The following is a 21,138-nucleotide window of genomic DNA, read 5'->3' as shown; positions in this document are numbered from 1 at the left end:
ATGCAAATTATTCTCCTGGTTCTGCTTCTTCCATCTGCAGCTTCATTAGAGACCTTCCCTCAAAACCTAGAAGGCCATTTCACAACCGTGAAAAAGAAATTCTGTTTCTGGCACAAATTGAACTGGATGGCCCCCAGAAATCCTTTCCTCTTTGGAGGAGTTTGGGATGCTTAATGGCTTGCGTTACCCATCCGACCCCACGAGAAAGCAACAGTGAAAAGAGTCCTGGATTTGGAGGTGGCTGTCGTGGTCTCCAATCCCAGTGGCCTTGGGTCAATCACTTCACTGCTCTTCCTCTATTTTTTCAACGACACAGTGAGGGGTTGGACTAGCAGGTGGCAGAGTGAGAGAGGGCTGTCCTTTCAGTGGGGAGAACTTGGGTTTGAATTCTTCTTCAGATACGTCCTAGCTGGGCCTTTCTGGACTGAACTGAACCATCTCTCTGCCTCAGTTTCTTCATCTGTGAAACAAGGATAAATAGTAACCTCTCAGGGTAGTTGAGGATGAAAAAAGATCATGTATACAAAAATCTTTATGAAACTTCAAAACCCATCATCATTATTTTTAAAAAATTGAATGCATGTTTAATAATTATAGGCACTGTGCCCACCCCCCTCCACCCGTTTCCCTTGCCCAGGGAGGGGACTGGTGGGGAACGCCCCTAGGAGCAAAACGAGATTTTTCTTAAAATACCAAAGGATCCCAGAGGTAGGTGGTAGTACCCCACCCCACACTACCTTTTATGACTATCTATCTATCTATCTATCTATCTATCTATCTATCTATCTATCTATCTATCTATCATCTATCTACTTTATGCCTCCGGGGGTAAGAGCACCTGGCATCGTCCTGGGTGGGGCAGGCAGCCCCAAACCATCCTGCCTTGTCAGTCACCTCTTTATTAGCTCAGACACACACTGTGGTGTACCTTACAGCCCCTCCCTCCCCTTGCAGTCTATGTGGTCGCTGTCTGCGTCCCCTTCTTCCCCGCCTCCCGCCGCCCTTTCGGCACCCTCAGTTGTGGTCAGAATCTTCCTCAACTTCGTGAAGACACAGGAAGAAGGCAGTGACAGACGAGGGCCGCTCTTGCCCTGCTGCTTGGCGGGGTCCTTGCCGCTTTCCCAGGTCTTACCACGTCTTCACCTTAGAGCGCCTCGAAGAATATGCGTAGTAGGTCGGCTGGCTGCTCCAGGGTCGCCTCAAATAGGCGGCGTCGTTGGCATATTTGTGTAGATGCTTTGCTCTGGCTTTAGCATGGCTACATGCACCCGCAGGGAGACTGGAAAATGTTGGCTGAAAAACAAACGGCCTTCAGTAGTGCTCGCACCGACGTCCTGGAAGCCTCCTGCTGCTCGCTCAGGTGGGTTTGTAGACCGGCCTCCCCTCCAGGCTACCTACGCTCAAGGCCGCCTCCCCTCCGGGCTGCCTGTCCTCCAGGCTGCCCTCTTCGTTGAGAACCCTCTTCCACCTCTAGCCGGCCATAGCTTCGTGGGCAGCTGGTGCTCTCCTCAGGCTGCTTCTACAGTTGCTCGCCCAGCTACTCAGGGGCCAGCTCTGGCCGTCTGTCCGGGGGCTCCTCTCCCGGGGTGTATTCCACTTTCTGGTCAGCTTTTTGTTTTTTACATCAATATCATTACCTTCCACTGTAACTGCTTAGCTAGGGATGCCACCCCCGAGGCTTCTTTCGGTCACCTGCACACATTTTCATTTTGTCTGCTCCCGGGAGCCACCTTGTCTGGAGCGCACAGATAGCGCTCGGGCCTCCTCTGGGACTCGCTTGTCCCAGCCAAACCTGCTCGGAGCTCTCCTCCGAGGTTGGCTTAGGGAGGACGCAAGCACGCCCCCTGGAGGGCCCCACTGGTACCCGCAGAGTTGTGCTCAACCTCAAGCCCGTCCTGGCCTAGGAATGCAGCCAGTGGGGCATTTCGGCCTCCCGGAAAGTCTTCCAGGAACCAGGCGTTGGAGCGCACCAGGCTGATCAAGGCCCAATTCTGGTCGCCAGCTGCATCCCTTCGTGTCGGAGGGTAAACTGGGCTCTCCTGTTTTAATTAAAGATGCGCTTTGAATTCCCTGTGGGTTTCTGCTCCTCCCCTTCCTTTTTTAGGAGCAATAGTCCCACTTTTAATGCGGCCCAATTAGCTCTTCTGCAACGTCCTGAAACTGTTTCTCTTTAACTCATTTCAATCTAGTCAATATGCCTCAGCAGCCAGCTAATTTCTTAGGGTTCTCTTCCGCTGCCACGCCATTTGCATATAGAATACGTTTTGCTGGGTGCATCATTCCTCAGCCGCCCCCACCACCCCCTCCCCCATTTGCTGGGTCTCTCTGCAAACCCCCTGCCCGGTGTGGGCTAGCCAAGTTGGGCGCTCCTTGTCCATGGGAAGACTGGGATTGCTAACGTCGAGGGGAAAAGGAGGGGAGGAGAAAGAGCTTTATACATCTCAGAGAATGGGAAGGCCAGCCAAGCATCAGGGGGTCAGTAGAAGACTCTTGGGGGAGGGGCATGTGTTTCTGCAGGCCCCTAGAAACTAAGGCAAGCTTAAGCCCTTTGCGGGTAAAGGATAACAGCTTTAGAGCTGTTCTGGGTCATCGAGGGCATCTAGTCTCATTTAACAGAAGGGGAAACTGAGGCCCAGGAAGTAAAGTGACTTGCCTAAGGTCACATCAGGGTTAATTGGATTTAGATCTTCAGCTGGAAGAGTCCTCAGAGAACATTTAGTTCAATCCGTCATTTTGCAGATGAAACTGAGCCTCAGATAGATGAAGGCCCTCACTCAGGGTCGCACAGGCAGGTCATGAACAGAGCCTGGATTCTAACCGGAGTTCACGTTTCCCGAATCTGACTAACCTTCCTTTGCATCTGCTTTGGTGGGCCCTGGGGGCTTTGTCCGCGTGCGCCCCTGGTGGCCCGGAGGGCTCGTGCTCAGCAATGCAAACAAGGCCCCTGCACCCACTAGCACTCCAGAGGCCTGCTCCTTCCCGCACCCCGTAGGCCAGCAGTCTCGGGCTGGCTTCCCAGCCCGGGTCAGGGGGGAGCACCGTCTCATTACCGGCGCCCGCGCCCGAGCTTCGCAATGCAGACATTACCGCGCAGTATTTTTCAATTAGAGCTGACGAATTCAATCAAAATTCCATAGATTAGGATGAAATGAGGCATGGGTCATTTACAGGGGAATTTAATTGCAGAGCCATTAGACAAACAGTATATTTGCCATTCGCCCATGATCCATCATTTTCGACGTCGAGGCGAGAGCCGCATCTTTTCCCCAACGCTGGCGCGGTTGTTGCCGTCTCCTCCCTGGCAGACCTAGCTCTAGCTCAGCCCCGGTCCTGGCCCGGGCACCAGCCCCAGTCACTCCCTAGGCTCCAAGCTGCGAACTGCGGCTGGTCCTTGTAGCCCCCGGGGCCTGGAAATGTATATGCCAGTCTCTGCGTTAGGGCTGGTCTGGCTCCCAAGTGACGCGTGCCCAGTCCTCTCTCCTTCCGTGCCTCTCCTATCTCCCTTCCTGGTTGGGTCCTACTGGTCCCTAGCCTGGGCTCTCACCCAACCTCCAGTGCGATCTGAGGTGGCTCCTTCTTCCTTTTACAATTAAACGCCCCCGTTTCTTTTGAGCGCCAGCGTCTCCCCCTTTCTCCCTTCTCCCGGTTTGTCCCAGTCTTTGCCGGTGCTCCAATGCTTCTCTATCAGTCATCAGTTACCCAGATGAAAATGTTCTCTCATCCACCCGCTACCAAGTTCCTGGATTGCCTAGTGAAGTCCAGCCTGGTTATGTCCTCTCCCTTACTTTTTTTTTTTTTAAGGGTGGGCTGTCAGGTGGCAGCCCCCAGATTTCCCTGCCCTTAAGATTGAAGGTCAGCTAGCTCCTAAGAAGCAGCCTGGAGACCTGGCAAAGAAGAAGGGGCCAGAGAACCACTTAGCCATCTGACCAGCGCTCTTCTGCCAGCCTGGAAGATTCTACCCTCTCCTAGTGTCCCCAGACCTCAGCTGCTGACACGCCCCAAACTCGAACGTCCCTCCTTGGGGAATCTGGTCTGAGTTCTGAGATTTGGTGACGTCCTTTCCCTTCTTACTTCCATGGCAGGAGTGAAAAGGAGGATTGGTCCCTCAGGGGTCAACTGGCATACTTTCTTTTTTCACTTTATTTGGAGTGGATTAAAATCAAACAAAAATCCTTCCTAGGTTTTCCCTCGTTGGTTTCATGGGCAAGTGACAATATCTGTTTCGCAAGAGCATTTTGTGACAACCCGGGAGTTCTTAGATTCTGTCCTTCTCCCTCTTTGGTGCCATTTCCTCTCCACATGCGCAGATCAGACTTTCATGAGGGACCTGGGTAACGACCCCAGTATTTATCTTTTATGATTGATAAACACCACAATAAAGCCAGGAGCCCTTGCCGAAACCAGGCGAGTTTCCCAAGGTGCTAATCATGTCCTCCAGGAGAGTCGAGAGACGGTAGCTTTCTATTAACTGCCTTCCATAAAAGCAGGCTTGCTCAGAGATGGAGGGAAAACCAGAAACAATCCTCATTTTGCCCGATGAGTTTGTGCTGGGGCGCTGTGTTAGCAGCCTGAGTGATTTAATTGGAAGGAAACGTGAAAAATGTGTCATTTTTTTTGAAGAATTTATGCTTCACTTCCTAGAAATCTCATTGTGTTAACTAGGAGCCTACTGTGTTCTGTTTAGCAGCCTTAATTGCATTTTTATGTGTCTCTGTATTATGAGTTAATGTGACCTCCTGTCTTTAGCTGACGAAAAAAAAATAGATTCCCCCTCCTTTCACATCTGCATCCAGCTGAAGAGCTGAGATAGAGACACACAGAAACAGAGAGACAGCAGGACAGAGACAGAATGAGAGACAGAGAGATACAGAAACAGGGCGACAAAGACGGGGTGGGGGGGGGGGGGGAGACAGGGGCAGACAGACAGGCACAAGCGGTTAGCCCCTCAGCGTTCCAGTAATTTTGTAACTTTGTTTCTTCCGAACAGGGGCCGAGTCTACATGGACTGGACCGAGACACTCCTTCCCTGACTGCCTGCCCAGTGAGTAATCACACCCCGAATCAAAGCCCAGCATTAAACCCAAAGACCGCATTCTTAATCATGTTTATTGCTTACATATTACATTACAAAGAAATCTCCTTATTTTTATTGGAGTGATTAAGCAAAGACTTAGGGTCTGTAGAGGCAGCGGGGTCAGCAGCCCTCAGACGCCGTCTGGCAACCACCCTCCACTAGACTCTCCCAGCTCCAAGGAAGGCTGGACCAGGGGCACCAGGGGCATCAGGCGACGGCGCTCGGTGGATTGGTTTTGCGAAAAAACGCGCTGAATGCACACTTGCCAATTGGACTTCCAATAGAGCATCACGTAAGACAGAGATGGCTTAACAGGTAGAAATGCAGCCTATAAAATGGACTTGATTAATAGGAGGAAGGGCGTATGCCATCCCATAATCAATATTTGGATTCCTGAATCTTTTCCGTGAGGCAGTTGATATCATTCGGGGGTCTACTTTAGCAAGATACGACTCTTGCTTTGTTTGGGGCTTTCTGCAAGGCTTCCCCACCAGTGGGAGCAAAAGACAAAAAGAAAAAAAACAAAAACAAACCCGACAATTTCTCACTTGTCTTCCTGCCCATCTCTATCTCTCTTTCCCTTTGATTCTGGGTGAAACCAATGCTCATGCTAGACTATGGGAAGACTGTTGGGCACATGGCGCCACCTGGAGGATATCGCAGGGATGAGTATGAATAATTCGACCGTCTCTTTCAGTTCGCAAAAATCCATTAAAAGACTGGGTTTGTCCAGGGTTGCTTCAAAAAACAAACCAACCGGAAAAAAAGTTTGTCTTAAATAGAGAGATCTTATTCATATTTTCAAGACAAATCCAACTCTTTGTTACTGTCTCAAGGTGTTTTGACACCACCTTGAAATAAATCTAGCAGAAAAACCTAGCTGGATTAAAAAAGGAGAGAGACAAAGATTCTGAGTGGGGTAGAATCCTATCCACGTGTTCCTGGATAGCCGTCTCCTGAAAGTCACTTGGACCAGGGAATAAGGGGCCCTTGACAGATTAGGTAAGAGTAAATGTGCCCTTCTATCCCTTGGACAATTCTCCAAATTAACTCAGAGCTTCCCTTTGCAGCTGATATTTTCATGACTCTCTCACCCTCCCTCTCTCTCTTTCTGTCTCTCTGTCTCTGTCTCTGTCTCTGTCTCTCCTCTCTCTCTCTCTCTCTCTCTCTCTCTCTCTCTCTCTCTCTCTCTCTCTCTCTCTCTCTCTCTCTCTCCCTCTCCCCCCCCCCCCCACACACACACAGTAGTGAGCAGGGCTCAGTATCACTGCAGGCGTACTTGCTTCCTGTATCTCTGATTTTCCTTCAAGACATTCAGCTAAAGGTTTCATTACAACATTTTTGCTATACCCTGTTCATTGGAGTTGTACCTGGGTGAGCTATTGGTGCTTTGGCCCAGATGTTGTGTGTGTTAATCCTTCGTTGCCGAAGACCACACCATCAGAGAAATAATGACATGACTTGCACTTGACTTTGTTTTGAGTAAGGGAGGGCTGATGCAGGTCACCAGCCTCACTTCTCCTGAGCCATCTGAATCCAGTGACCAGATATTCATCAGGATGACTGGAAATGACCCAGGATGAGGCAATTGGGTTAAGTGATTAGCCCAAGGTCACACAGCTAGTGCTGAGGTGAGATTTGAACTCAGGTCCTCCTGACTCCTGCCCTGGTGCTCTATCCACTGCACATCTGGGGTGGAGTAGTGGTGGGCTTCCAGAGACCACAGCTCTCTTGCCTCCTGCTTTCTTAGCCTTTGTTCTTATGGGACTAGGGTGGGAACAAGCAGCCCAGAAGAAGGTAAGGGAATTGGGTCAAGAGCCAATGGAGTTGGATATAAACACGCATCCAAAGTCAGGATTATCTTATCCAAGGGCTGCCCCCTGCCCCTTGGTTGCTTTTATCCTGTGGGAAAAAGTTTGTGAATTCAAGTTTAAAGACCTGTTATAAAGATCTGGAACATAGGAACAGATACTGGACCCAAGTTTATGAGTGTCTTCTTGTGATCTTTCTGGATTCTGGAAGGTCTGACACTTTTAATACAACCATAAATGTAGCTGAGACCCCTCCCGGTAAGGTTAGAATTCCATGGTTCTGCTGATATTAAAATGATACTATGGTGGAATAGGGCCTTAAAGATCATGGAGTCCAGTCCTTCCCTTTTCTTATATTATTTTTTTCCCTTTCATTTTACAAAGGAGGAAACAGGCTCAGAGGAAGGAAGGGACTTGATTAAGATCACAAAGCTAGTAAGTAGCCAAGACAGGATTTGAACCCAGATCTTCTGATCACAGAATCCAGTGTTCTTACCAGTGCACTGCCTTTCCTCTCTGTGCAATGTTAACAGCTAACCTTTTAAGTTCAAAAGGGCCAGAGATGTGAACATTAACATCCTCAACATGCAAGATAACTTTAGCTAAAGTATGTCTTGTTAAATTGGGAGTACTGTCAGCTTTCTCAGAATGTGGCCAGTTTTTTAAGATGTGAATCTTCAGGGCCAGCCTGGCTCAGTGACAAGAGCCTTGGTTTTGGGGTGAGAGAATGGCCCAGCCCCACTGTCTTGCATCAGTAGTTTCTCTTTGGCCTCAGGTGTCAAGCCTCTGGTCATCTTCCATTTCTGTACAGAGGATTCAGTTTACTTTAGATTTCTACTTTTCCATGTCTATCTTTTATCTTTTTCTCAGAATTAGTGAAAACACAGCCACATTTTGCATCAATAAAAGTGTGTGTGGGGGAAGCAGGGACAAAGGAGTAAAAAACAGTTCCCTGCTATCTTTTGCTCCCTAATTCATCTCCTGCTTCCCAGGCAGAAAGATTCTTTCCCTCCTTGGGATCATTGGTTCCTGCCATTGTATTCCATTGGATTCCATTCCATTCAAAAAGTCCCCATTGCATGCCAGTCACTGTGAGAACAAAGACAAAAAGGAAACGGTACCTTCCCTCAAGGAGATGATATTCATGTCTGTACATCTCTCATGCAGTGGCCATATTCAAACATGTATGATCATTGTAGGTGTCCATGCATAGTAGGGACTTTGATTTGTCATTGTATCTTCTCTGGTGACCCCACCTCTGATCACACATAACAGATGACTGACATATCCTGGAATGAATAGAATTCACCTCTAGCACAATAAAGGCTTAATATATACCGTTGAAGAAGGCTAGCAATATCCCAAGTATGACACAAACTAGCTATGTCATTTTCTCCATCCATCAGTTTCCTCATTTGTAAAATGAGATTGATTGCATTGGCTAACTCTCCTTCAGTATGCTAAATCGACAATCCTATGAAATTCAAGCTACTTAATACTGTCAATGTACGTCTGCAGATGTTCTGTGGGTGGTAGGTCAGGAGCACGTGTCTCCAGCCATTCCAATAAACATGGCAGAGCCAACCCCATGTTTTGTGAACCCTGTAACCAGAGTAGGATGGCTAAATAGGATGGATGGACACAGTATCTTTTTCTTTTCAATCATTCTATTATTGTCCAGACCTCAAGATAGAAACAGATTGATTGGTAAGGCACAAATAGCATGAAAGGAGATGGCCAGTTGGCCATTTTTAAATTGCAAAGTCATATAATGATATAAGGTCTTAAGAAAGAAGGCAAAGCCCTCTACTCATATTGTCTCACATGATACTCAAGACAATCCTGGGAGGCAGAGGCTGCTATTATCTCTATTCTATAGAGAAGGAAACTGAGGTTAAGTAACTTGTCCAGGGTCACCCAGCTAATAACTGTTTAAAGCCAGATTTGAATTCAGGTCTTCCTGACTCCAAGTCCAGTGCTCTTATCCACTGTGGGGTGAAATCCTTTACTGGCCATTTTGACTTTGCAGAGCTGGCTCCAGGTGAAGGGCATTGCATTTGGCTGCACTGATAGGTAAAGCCAGTCCTGACTTTAGGTTTGGAAGAGTTTCAAGACTGTGGGAATATAAAGGCTACACTGTCATGTTGGGAAATTGTGTTTGGAGTGTTTGGCTTGTGTAGTACTCTGGTTTCAAAGGCAATTGTGTCGGATAGGTTGAGTCACCTTTTGGAGAGTTGAGATTTCTCTGTCCTCATGCTCTTTGGTTTGGATGAGCTGGATGTGAGCTTTATAGATGGTCACTGCCCAGAGCAATCTAGCTTGACCAGAAATGGGCAGTCCCATGAGGAAAGACCCATGTCCTTGGGTATTTGGCTTAACCTTTCTTAGGAGACTAGTATCGGTTCCCTAACCTTGCCTCCATAGATTCCTACAAGCTCTTTCACGCCTGAATTAACTTTCCACACCCCTCTACCTCTTTGGCAGCTAGGTTGGCCAAACACTGACCTAGAGTCAGGAAGACCTGAGTTCAAATCCTGCCTCAGCCACTTAAAAGCTATATGAGTGAGCAACTCACTTATCTTTTGTCTGCTTCTGTTTCCTCCTCTGTAAAATGGGGGTGATAATGGCACCTACTTCCCAGGGTTGCTGTAACCATCACATGAAATAATATCTGTAAAGTGGTTTCCAAACTTTTAATCACCGTATAAATGTGAGCTAAAACTACCAGAAGCCTCCTTTTCCTTCCAGGTTCAGTTGAAGTTCTACCCCCTAATAAAGTTCTCCATGATGCTCTCTCCCTCCTCAATGCACTCCACTATGTCTAGCTCTAAAGCTGGCAAGGACCTTTGAGGTCAGCTAGTCCAAGGCTCTTATTTTACAAGGGCAGAAAATGAGGCCCAGTGGGAGACAGTGATGCCCAAGGCCACATATCTCATGAGTAACAGGGACAGGATCTGTACTCAAGTCCTCTGGGTCCCAATGCAGGGGCTCTGCTCCTACTGCAGTAGAATTTTGGTTCCTTAAGTGCAAGAACTGGTTTATTTTGGGTTCTGTGTCCCCAGGCCTTAGAACAGTACCTGGCACACAGTAGGAGCTTGACAAACTTGGAGTTGAATTGAGTTGAATTAGAATGCCTCACTGCCATTCAAAGTAAAGCTGTCACCCATCCACAACATCTCATCTCCAGCTTCCAGTGTTTGTTCAGGTGGGCTCCTTGAGGTCCTCAGCTTCCTACAGATCATTGTTCTGTTTGTATGTTGTCTCCCTGTTAGACTGAAGCAGTCTGAGGGCAGGGTTTTCATTTGTCCTTGTATCCCCCAGTGCCTCAGCTTTGGAAGAAGTTAAGTTCTAGCACATGGATGGAGTTTAGTAAATACCTGCTTCTTTTTACCTTTCTTGCTGAAAGAACTTCCCCATTGCCTCCGGGATCAAATAAAATCCTTCAGCCCAGTCTTTAAAACTCCCCATACTGGCTTCTGTTTGCTTCCCTTTAAAAACATTCCTACCTTCTCCTCACCCTCCGACTCCCTGCAGAAGAACACAAGATCTCACAGACACTGCAATATGCCTTCATTTAATGAAGATCAAAATAAATTTGCTTTGACCAGATGACCACATTCCTGCCAAACTGGTTGCTAGTTCTTCCCTGAACTCAGCATTTGACCTGTAGCCCCTGTGTCTGCACAAACTGTTTAGACACCTAGAATGCACTCCTTCCTCCTCCCTTCCAGCCCTTAGAACCCCTATCTTCAATCCATCCATAGACATTTATTAAGCATCTCCTATATGCCAGGTACTGACCAAGATTCTAGGGCTACACATACAACACACACACACACACACACACACACACACACACACACACACACACACACACACACACACACACACACACACCCCAGCAACTCCAGAAAGTTCCTTGAGCAAAACTTTGGGCTGGGCTATTTTCTCTCTGTCTTGTCCACCCCTAGCACATTGCCTGACCCCTTGATGAAATGCATTGAGTGCTAGACTTGAAGTTGTGAGGACCTAGACTTGAATTCTACTTACTGGCTTTGTAACCCTAGGTGGATCGTTCTGTCTCAGTGGACCCCACTTTCCTGTTCAGAAAGGGGTTGGACTAAGGTGTCTTTCAGCTCCTGCACTTTGATCTTATCACATACTAGAAAATAGGAATGGGTCTTAGAATTTCTCTGGTACAGGGAACTCTCTCCTACCATGGCAAGTTGGGAACCTACCCCTACACACACAATCATTTCAGAGAGTGTCTAGAGTACTCAGAGGTTAAGAAATTTGCCTGGCATCACACAGCTGGTATGAGTTGAAGGCCTGCTGCTCAGGGTTCTGTGAGTAAGCATTTATTAAATGCTTTTTGAATTGAAGTGGATTCAGGTTCTCCCTTCATTTCTGACTAAGCATGAATCTAGACCTTCCATTGACCAGAGTCCAGTGTTAGTGGGACAGCTAGAGCTCTCCAGTTACTTTATCTGAGGCCCCTGTTCAGCCTTTTTCTGTGAACTATATCTTTCATGAACAAGAACAGACCAGAATAATTAAGATGTGAGAAAAGGGCAAAAGTGAAATCTGTGGCTAAGGAGAGTGCCAGGAACCTGGTGGGATGGAGAAAGGGTGGGACTGGAAGGCAGGACGCTGGGCTTCAACACTGAATTAGTATGTGCATGGGCCTCAGTTTCCTCTTCTGTAAAAGGGCCAATGTAATAGCACTGTCCTCACAGGGTGCTTGTAAGAATACAAGGCAACAATGTATGTACCACACCTGCTAATCTCAGAGGGCCACGTAAATGTCAGAGATGATTATTACCATTTGGAACTCTTTAAGAAAGGGCTGGGATTTCATGGGGCACTTCAGCCTCAGAGGCAGATTCAGAGTCTGATGAAGGTAGCACTGACAAAGCCAGACTTTGACAGCTTATTACCATCTCCCCTTCTCTCCCCACCCCTAGACGCTATTATTCAATCTGAGCCCTCCCCACCCCAAGTGCATGGAGAAGCCATCTTATATAGACCCAGGTAGCTATATGTTGTCTTTCCTCATTAGAACATAAGCTCCCTAGAACTTAGCCTAGTGCCAAATACGTAGTAATCCCTCAACAACTTGTTTTCAATGGATCAATTGCTTTTCCCTTCCTCATGGAAATGCTCATTTCTAGTCATGCTAGGATGCTTTGGGTAGTGACAGTCTTAATGATTTGGTATGTGTGTGTGTGTGTGTGTGTGTGTGTGTGTGTGTGTGTGTGTGACTTATTATGAGCTATCAGCCCATTTTGAAACTCCTGACCACTTTGGGACTGTGGCCCCTCATGGTCTGTTGCCCATGGGAAAACAAGAACTTGGGAATGAAAGCAGTTTAACAGTAGATTCCTCAGCCTCAGAGGCCCCAATCCCTCTGACCATTCAGAGCAGCAAGTCCTCTGGCTCCAGCAGGAGGTAATGCTGCACAGGATCTGGTACGGGCAGCCTGGGAATGCAGGACCAGCACTTGCTACCAAGGTACTTTCGGATGACAGAGCGGCAAAGATGTTGTAGACACCTCGGGGTGTGAGATAGCATGAAGAGAGACTGGTAAAAAGGCTGATACATCTGGAAGGCAGAGGAGAGTCTTGGGTCAGAGCATGTTTATGTTCTGGTCATGGAGGGAGGTTTCTAAGCTATAATTAGATGGCCCTCAGTAGTATGCTTCTCATACTGTCTCCAGAGCCTCTCATCACATCATTATCTGCCTTCCCACCCTGGAGATGTCTCTTCCCTGATTGGGAGACCCAGGCACAGCTGCCATTTCCTGTGGGGCCCCGGTCTTGCTCACTTCATTCTTAATTCACCTCCCTTTCCAGATTTTCTCACTGCCTCATTGACTGCGGCCTTACTCCTCTTCCTTTTCCAGCCCCACTCCCCTTTTTGTGTTGGCTTCCCCCAGTAGACTAAGCTCTGAAAGGGCAAAGACCATGTTACTTGTCTGTGTTCTAGTGTTTCACACAAGGCATGGTATATGATAATTGCTTAATAACACTTTATTTATTTATCTGAAAGGTATATGGTATTCATTAACCAAAAGAAACATGCCACCTTACACATGCCTCCCTCTACAGAAATGGTATATATGATAGTCAAAAATAAATTGAAATAATAAAAAATTTCAAGATAGGACTCAAACCTCAATTTCTAGACTCCTAGTTCAAAAGCCTTTCAAAACACTTGCTGCTTTAGAGTTCCCTGCAAGGGCCAAAAAAAGAGTCCTTTATGGTCATATTGATGACAGGTAGCACGGCATATTTGATAGATGATTTGGCCTTGGAATCACAGAGACCTGAGTGTAAATCTTGCATCTGTTACCTGCTTTTGAGGTAGAAGGATGAAGGTCAATTGCCTGGCTCCATTTCACTCTGTTACCTTTATCAGGTGAGACCACATCTCAGTTAGCCCAAAGTAAGAACAATGTATGAACAAGTCTTGGATACCTCCTTTGAACCAATCAATAAATCAAAAGGATTTGAATTAAATGCAACAGAAAATCTGTTTGGGTTGGTTAGAGTAGGAGGAGTGGGTAGGGCAACATCTTTCTTACCTGAAACACTTCCTCAGGAATTGCTTCTCTCCATTTTTCAGAGACTCGGAGCTTTGAGTAGGAGTTGAAAAGGATCCCAATGATTTCTGGGGTTGATGCACAAGACTTCAGGACCTGGTTTTTGGAAGAATTCAAGAGCATGACTTAGCTGTTTCATGGAGACATCTTCGGTATGAGGTGGGAGGGGGGTGTCCAATGGAAATGAAGGATAGAGATCCTGGATAACAAAATCTTGCCTGCTACTCTGAATGGAAATACGGAGATATATTCAACAGACAAGAGTAAACCTCAGTGGATTCCACACTGGATAGTCAACTTCTAAGAGCAGTCCTTACTGGCTCTAAGTCAGGTTGACAGGAGGTCTCCAGTGGAGTGCCTCAGGGATTTGTGTTCTTTGACCTTTTTTTTTTATCTATGACTTGGATGAAAGCATCCAAAAACATGTTTACCAGATTGGCAAGGGACACAGAGCTGGGAAGGGAGAGCTAGCACACTGGATGTTGGTGTCAGGATCCAAAAAGACCTTGGGAAACTAGACATCACTGGGCTAAATCAGAACTGAAATTAAATAAGCGTGAATGTAACCTCTTGGAGAGTGCTACATAATAGAAGGCAAGACGACTTTAGAGCTGGGAAGACCTGGTTTCATGTCCAGTCTGGGATATATATGAATTGTGTGACCCTGGGCAAGTTTTTTGACCTGTCAGTACCACAGGCAACTTTCTAAATTATAAATTGCAGTGAAGGGTATGATCTATTTTTTGTAGAGGGCGTTACTTACCACAAGCTCTCACAGGTCAGATAAATCACAGTTTGGGTAAAAGAAAAAGGGAAAGTCTTATACTTAGGTTAAAAGCATCAACTTTACAAGTACAATATGGGGGAAGCACAGTTGGGAAAATATCTGAAAAAGATTTGGGAGTCTTAGTGGACTGCAAGCTCAATATGAGTGAAAAGCCTGATGTGGCACACGTATGTATGGGATATGGGGAGGGACCTAGTGGAATTTTAAGCTGCATGAAGAGAGGCAAAAGTCACTTCCAAAAATAAGGAGGTGAGTGTTGTTGTTTAGTTGTTTCACTTATGCCCAACTCTCTGTCACCCCATTTGGAGTTTTCTTGGCAAAGATCCTGGAGTGGTTTGCCATTTCCTTCTCCAGATCATTTTACAGATGAAGAAACTGAGGCAAACAGGGTTAAATGACTTGCCCAAGATCACAGATTATGAAGTATTTGAGGCCATGTTTGACCTCAGGAAAAGAGAGGAGTCTCTTCCTGACTCCATGCCTGGTGCTTGATGCCCTTCAGAGTCACCTGGTGGTCACAAGGAGGTGATGCCCTCTGGGGCACATTTAGAGTCTGGGTGCCATGGTTTAAGAAGGTAATTGATGAGCTTGAGAATGTCCAGAAAAGGGCAACAAGAATGGTAAAGGATTTTAAATTTTGTTCATAAGACCATTTATTGATGGAACTGGGAATGGTGATCCTGGAGAAGAGAAGACTCCTGGGGAGCTCAGTTGTGCTCTCCAAGTGTTTGGAGGGCTGTGGGTGCAGGAGGGGTTAGCTTGGCTCTTATTGACCCCGGTGGGTAAAAGTTGCAAAGGGACTAATTGAGGCTGAATGTTAGGGAGAGCTTCCTTTTTAATGATGAAAGCTGGTCCAGGAGGTAGTGGTGTGCCCCCTTTTTGGAGACTTCCAACCAGAGGCTGGATGGTCATTTTTGTGAGGGGTTGTCTGCGTGTGGGGTGGGAAACTTGTGATGGTAGGAGAGAGGCCACTGAGCTCCCTTCCACCCCAGAGATTCTGTGAAATGGGAGGTAACTGGTCATCCCCACCCACTTCCATCCACAAATGCAGCTATGACACAAAGAGCTCAGGAGGAACATGATGGTGTGCTAGATGTTGAGGAGGATCCAGTGATGGCCGATGTCATAGACAGTCAGAGGGAGAAAGCATATATAGCTCTGGACTCAGTTTTCCAAAATCTCAGAAAGGACTCATGGCACCCCTGCATTTTCTCCTGATTTAGTGTGGAGAAGCAGCTTTTGCATTCTCTTGTTTGGTTCTGTCCTTTGGGGCTAAACAGAACAAAGCTCATCCATCTTTTCTATGACATGTGATGCGGGGAGAGAGAAAGAGAAATGAGGGATGGATAGAGGTAGGGAAAGAGACAGAGAGAGAGACAGAGAGAGAGAGAGAGAGAGAGAGAGAGAGAGAGAGACAGAGAGAGACAGAGAGAGACAGAGAGAGACAGAGACAGAGAGACAGAGAGAGAGAGACAGAGAGAGACAGAGAGAGAGTTACGCCTAAAAGGGACCATAACCAAGTTCAACCACATCATTTTATGGATGAGGAAACTGAGGTCCAGGGGACTGTCACTTGCCCAAGGTCATGCAGATAATCAGTTTTAGAGGCAGGATTCACATTCAACTCCCGGAGTCATAGAATTAGAATGGAAGGAACCATCAAATCCCCTTGTTTTGCTTATGAGGAAACTGAGGACCACAGAGGTGAAGTGATGCACAAGGATGCACAAATCACTAGGATCATAGATCTACAACTGGAGGGGGCCTTAGGTTTTATCTGGTTCAAATCCTTCATTTTACAAATGAGGAAACTGGGACCCAGGAAGACAATATCATTTATTTGCCTAATGTCACACAGGTCACTAGAACCAGAGCCAGGATTTGAATCCATACCCACTGCCCCCACATTCACTCCTCTGCACTTCTCTATGCTGTTAAGGGAGAACCAGAGCTTTCAGTATCCTCTGCATTTGGGTTTCTGGGGCAAAGCTCCAGTCACCTCACCCTAGTTATTAGTGTTACAATTTTTTCTGGTTTTCCAGTTGACTTTAACCTCCCAGCCACTGTTCCTTGATAACAAGATACCCCAAAGGCTCTCCACCCACTGACTCAGTAAAAAGCTGAATGGCTCTCAAAGCCCTCACATAACAGAGCATCACCTCCTTCTTTTCCCTCCCTTTCTCCCTCCCTCCACCCCATGGTTGCCTTCCTCAGTGACAAGAAATCCGTGGAGAGTAGAAACCCTCCCTCCTCTCCCCCCTGGGTCTCTAGACTGTGACCAAGTCTTATTGTCTGTCTTGAGGAATTCATTTTCTGTCTCTTCTCTGTTCCACCTCTCTGGGGCTCTCTGGTCCACCTGCCCCCTCCCATCCCCAGCCTGAAGCATCTCTACATCCCCCCTCCTTTGCCAGGCAGCTGGCTCCCTTCATTACTTTCATGCTATCAGTCTAAGCCTTTCTGCTTTCACCTCTCCCTCCTCCTCCTCCTTTTCCTCCTCCTCCTCACTGTCTGCTGGGGAGCTGAGCTGGAGCTGCTATGGCCACATTCTCCTGACACGCTGATGTCATTAGTGCTTACACTCGCTTTCTCCAGCTAATGAGGCGGCAGAAAGAAAATTGAGGGGGAAATCACACAGGCACATTGCTTTAGATGTAGATGGAGGGATCAAATGAGAACAAGAAAATCAGTACTAAGGTATTTATGAGTTTGCCAGTTCCCTCTCCAAGGGAGAGCAAAGCACAGTCCTTGAGTTGGCAACCTGTTTTTAACCACTCTAGACCTGGTTTATTTTTGAGCACTGCTGATGCAGATCCATAACTAGGGTGGGGTAACTGGAGCTTTGCCGCAGGGTGCAAAAATTTATAGGGTGCTAATAACACTTGTGTTCCTTCCGCAAGCAAAAACAACAAAGTCTAAAACCTCATTAGGAAGATTTTGTAAAAAATCATCAATACAAGGAGCTCCCAAGGAATGACTTCATCTGCCAAGGCAGATTGGCACCTTTACTTCCAATTTTAGAAATCTTGTAGGAGAGCTGCTTGAGCCACTGAGAGGGTGAGTGACTTACCCACCAGCTTCATTTAGCCAGCATGTGTCAGAGGTTTGAACTCATACCTTTGTGACCCCAGGTGATCTCTCTATGCATTGCCTCTCAGTTAGGAGGAATAAAGAATACAATAGGAAGCTGCTAGAATGGTACTCTTCTCCTCTATGGCAGGTGTGCTTCCCCCTTCCTCCCCTATCCCCACCCTTTCAGTGTCAGTCTCCTTCTGCATCCAGCTGCCCGGTGTCTGGATGCCTTGGTCCTCCATCTCCCTTTGGCACAGGGTGCTGCTGCCCTCTAGGTCTGAGGTCTTGCCCCACCCTAAGCTGAATTGGCCTTAAACAGTTGATCTGAGCCCATCTGTCATGCCCTCCTACCTCAGGCATCAGAATGATCAGCTCTGAGTCTGGCTGTCCTAATTCCATGTCACCGGACAACCCTTTGAAATGTAAATCAAGTTTCTAAGTGTGGACTTGGAAGGGACTTTAGAGGTCATCTCATCCAACCCCCTTCATTTATGGTGAGGAGACTAAGCCCAGAGTACGGAAAACCTTGACCAGCTCACAAGGGTAGGAGGTAGGAGGGGTAGGATTCAAACCCATGGCCTTTGACTCTAGGGCCAGTATTCTTCCCACTTCATGTTGCTTCCCTAAAATATAAGGGTGTCATGTTCAGGGCCCAGCGGTGAACTAGGGACATGGAAGCTCTGTATCATATAAAGAACCCTGTACTTAGAGACTCTGAGCAAGTCACTCTGGGCTTCAGTTGCCTCATCTGTAAAATGGGAGCAGTAATTGCGCTTACCTCATGCTGTTATTCTGAGACTCAAAGGACAAAATACACTTAAGATGCTTTGCAAACCTTACAATTCTGTGTAAATGCCAGTTACGATGATTATTAATGGGAGTTCAGAGATGGAGGTTTTAGGCCTGACTCTGTCTCTTTGTGACCTGAGGCATGCTACTTAGCTTCTCTCTGGGTCTTAGTTTCATTCAAAAACAGAAAGTCATGTTAGATGATCATTTTGGGCCTCTTCCCTCCCTTTACACTGTCCAAACTCTCATGAACCTGTGATGAGACCATCATCTTGGACAAAGATGGGGCCAGACTGGATGGAAGAGATTCTAGTCTTTTAAGCAAAATCCAAATCCCATGAGCTTCCTGTGTGACTTTAGGCCAGTCATATGTCCTCTCTGAGCCTCAGTTTTTCCATTTGAGACATGACAGAATTAAACTAGGTGATCTCCATGGTCCCTTCCTGCTCTAACTTTCCATGGTTGAATGAGAATTCAATTAATTAACATCCAGCAGACTCTTGAGAACTGATGTGCTCTCATAGTAAAGGTCCAAACATCTGCCTGGTAGTTCATGACCATAAAGTCAAGTCTTTTTTTTTAAATTAATTTATTTAACTTTTAACATTCATTTTCACAAAATTTTGGGTTCCAAATTTTCTCCCCATTTATCCCCTCCCCCACCCCAAAACATCGAGCATTCTAATTGCCCCTATCACCAATCTGCCCTCTCTTCTGTCATCCCTCCCTCCCCTTGCCCCTATCTTCTCTTTTGTCCTGTAGGGCCTGATAGCTTTCTATACCCCATTACCTGTATTTCTTATTTCCTAGTAGCAACAACAGTACTCAACAGTTGTTCCTAAAACTTTTGAGTTCCAACTTCTCTTCATCCCTCCCTCCCCACCCATTCCCTTTGGGAAGGCAAGCAATTCAATATAGGCCATATCTGTGTAGTTTTGAAAATGACTTCCATAATAGTTGTGTTGTGCAAGACTACCTATATTTCCCTCCATCCTATCCTGCCCCCACTGCTTCTATTCTCCCTTTTGATCCTGTCCCTCCCCAAGAGTGCTGACTTCAAATTGCTCCCTCCTCCCACTGCCTTCCTTTCCATCATCCCGCCCACCCTGCTTATCCCCTTCTCCCCCACTTTCCTGTACTGTAAGATAGGTTTTCATACCAAAATGATTGTGCATTTTGTTCCTTCCTTTAGTGGAATGTGATGAGAGTAAACTTCATGTTTTTCTCTCACCTCCCCTCTTTTTTCCTCCACTAAAAAGTCTTTTGCTTGCCTCTTTTATGAAAGATAATTTGCCCCATTCCATTTCTCCCTTTGTCCTCCCAATATATTTCTCTCTCACCGCTTAACTTCATTTTTTTAAGATATGATCTCATCCTATTAAATTCTGTGTGCTCTTTGTCTGTGTGTGCATGTATGTGTGTGTGTGTGTGTGTGTGTGTGTGTGTGTGTAATCCCACCAACTACCCAGATACTGAAAAGTTTCAAGAGTTACAAATATTGTCTTTCCATGTAGGAATGCAAACAGTTCAACTTTAGTAAGTCCCTTATGACTTCTCTTTGCTGTCTACCTTTTCATGCTTATCTTCACTCTTGTGTTTGAAAGTCAAATTTTCTTTTCAGCTCTGGTCTTTTCATCAAGAATGCTTGAAAGTCCTCTATTTCATTGAAAGATCAGTTTTTCCCCTGAAGTATTATACTCAGTTTTGCTGGGTAGGTGATTCTTGGTTTTAGTCCTAGTTCCTTTGACTTCTGGAATATCCTATTCCATGCCCTTCTATCCCTTAATGTAGAAGCTGCTAGATCTTGTGTTATCCTGATTGTATTTCCACAATACTTGAATTGTTTCTTTCTAGCTGCTTGCAATATTTTCTCCTTGACCAGGGAACTCTGGAATTTGGCCACAATGTTCCTAGAAGTTTCTCTTTTTGGATCTCTTTCAGGTGGTGATCAGTGGATTCTTTCAATATTTATTTTGCCCTCTGGTTCTAAAATATGAGGGCAGTTTTCCTTGATAATTTCATGAAAGATGATGTCTAGGCTCTTTTTTGATCATGGCTTTCAGGTAGGCCCATCATTTTTAAATTGTCTCTCCTGGATCTATTTTCCAGGTCAGTTGTTTTTCCAATGAGATATTTCACGTTATCTTCCATTTTTTCATTCCTTTGGTTTTGTTTTGTGATTTCTTGGTTTCTCATAAAGTCATTAGCCTCCATCTGTTCCATTCTGATTTTGAAAGAACTATTTTCTTCAGTGAGTTTTTGAACCTCCTTTTCCATTTGGCTAATTCTGCTTTTTAAAGCATGCTTCTCCTCATTGGCTTTTTGAACCTCTTTTGCCAATTGAGTTAGCCTATTTTTCAAGGTGTTATTTTCTTCAGCATATTTTTGGGTCTCCTTTAGCAAGGTGTTGACCTGCTTTTCATGCTTTTCTTCCATCTTTCTCATTTCTCTTCCCAGTTTTTCCTCCACCTCTCTAACTTGATTTTCAAAATCCTTTTTGAGCTCTTCCATGGCCTGAGCCCATGGAATATTTATTCTGGATGTTTGGGATACAGAAGCCTTGACTTCTGTGTCTTTCCCTGATGGTAAGCATTGTTCTTCCTCATCAGAAAGGATGGGAGGAGATATCTGTTCACCAAGAAAGTAACCTTCTGTGGTCTTATTTTTTTTCCCTTTCCTGGGCATTTTCCCATCCAGTGACTTGACTTCTGAGTGTCCTCTCCACACCCACCTGGCCTCAGATCCGCCCAGCCAGTGCTTGGGGTCTGAGATTCAAATGCTGCTTCCCAGCCTCAGCACTTTTGGCGGGGGTGGGGCTGCTATTCAGTGTGAGATTAAGTTCAGGTGCTCAGGTGGGGGCAGGGCAGCCACACGGGACTCAGTTCCCTCAGGGGGTTTATGTGGAGACTTTCAACAATGGATCTGAGCTCCTGCCTGCTTTGGGAGCCCTTGTCTGCTGTTGCCTCCTGAGAGGGCCTGAGTTATGGAGACACCCCACTCCCCTCCC

General features: G+C 46.3%; 1 protein-coding gene and 1 long non-coding RNA gene across 2 annotated transcripts in view; one reads left to right on the top strand and one right to left on the bottom strand.

Annotated features, from left to right (window-relative positions):
• Positions 1–840: 840 nt before the first annotated feature.
• LOC140523503 (uncharacterized) lies at positions 841–14,052 on the top strand. Its single transcript, XR_011973418.1, has 3 exons — positions 841–1,360; positions 4,988–5,041; positions 13,510–14,052. It is a non-coding gene; the product is annotated as an uncharacterized lncRNA (long non-coding RNA).
• Positions 12,301–21,138, bottom strand: part of ASB18 (ankyrin repeat and SOCS box containing 18) — a 42,701-nt gene continuing 33,863 nt past the window's right edge. Inside the window, exons 4-5 of the mRNA XM_072638340.1 lie at positions 13,469–13,582; positions 12,301–12,486 (exon numbers count right to left, since the gene is read on the bottom strand). Coding sequence (XP_072494441.1) covers positions 12,301–12,486; positions 13,469–13,582 — 300 coding nt within the window. The remainder of the gene's footprint in view (positions 12,487–13,468; positions 13,583–21,138) is intronic.

This window comes from Notamacropus eugenii, chromosome 2, assembly GCF_028372415.1.
Source record: "Notamacropus eugenii isolate mMacEug1 chromosome 2, mMacEug1.pri_v2, whole genome shotgun sequence".
Taxonomy (NCBI): domain Eukaryota; kingdom Metazoa; phylum Chordata; class Mammalia; order Diprotodontia; family Macropodidae; genus Notamacropus; species Notamacropus eugenii.
This window is presented reverse-complemented; position numbering and strand designations above follow the sequence as displayed.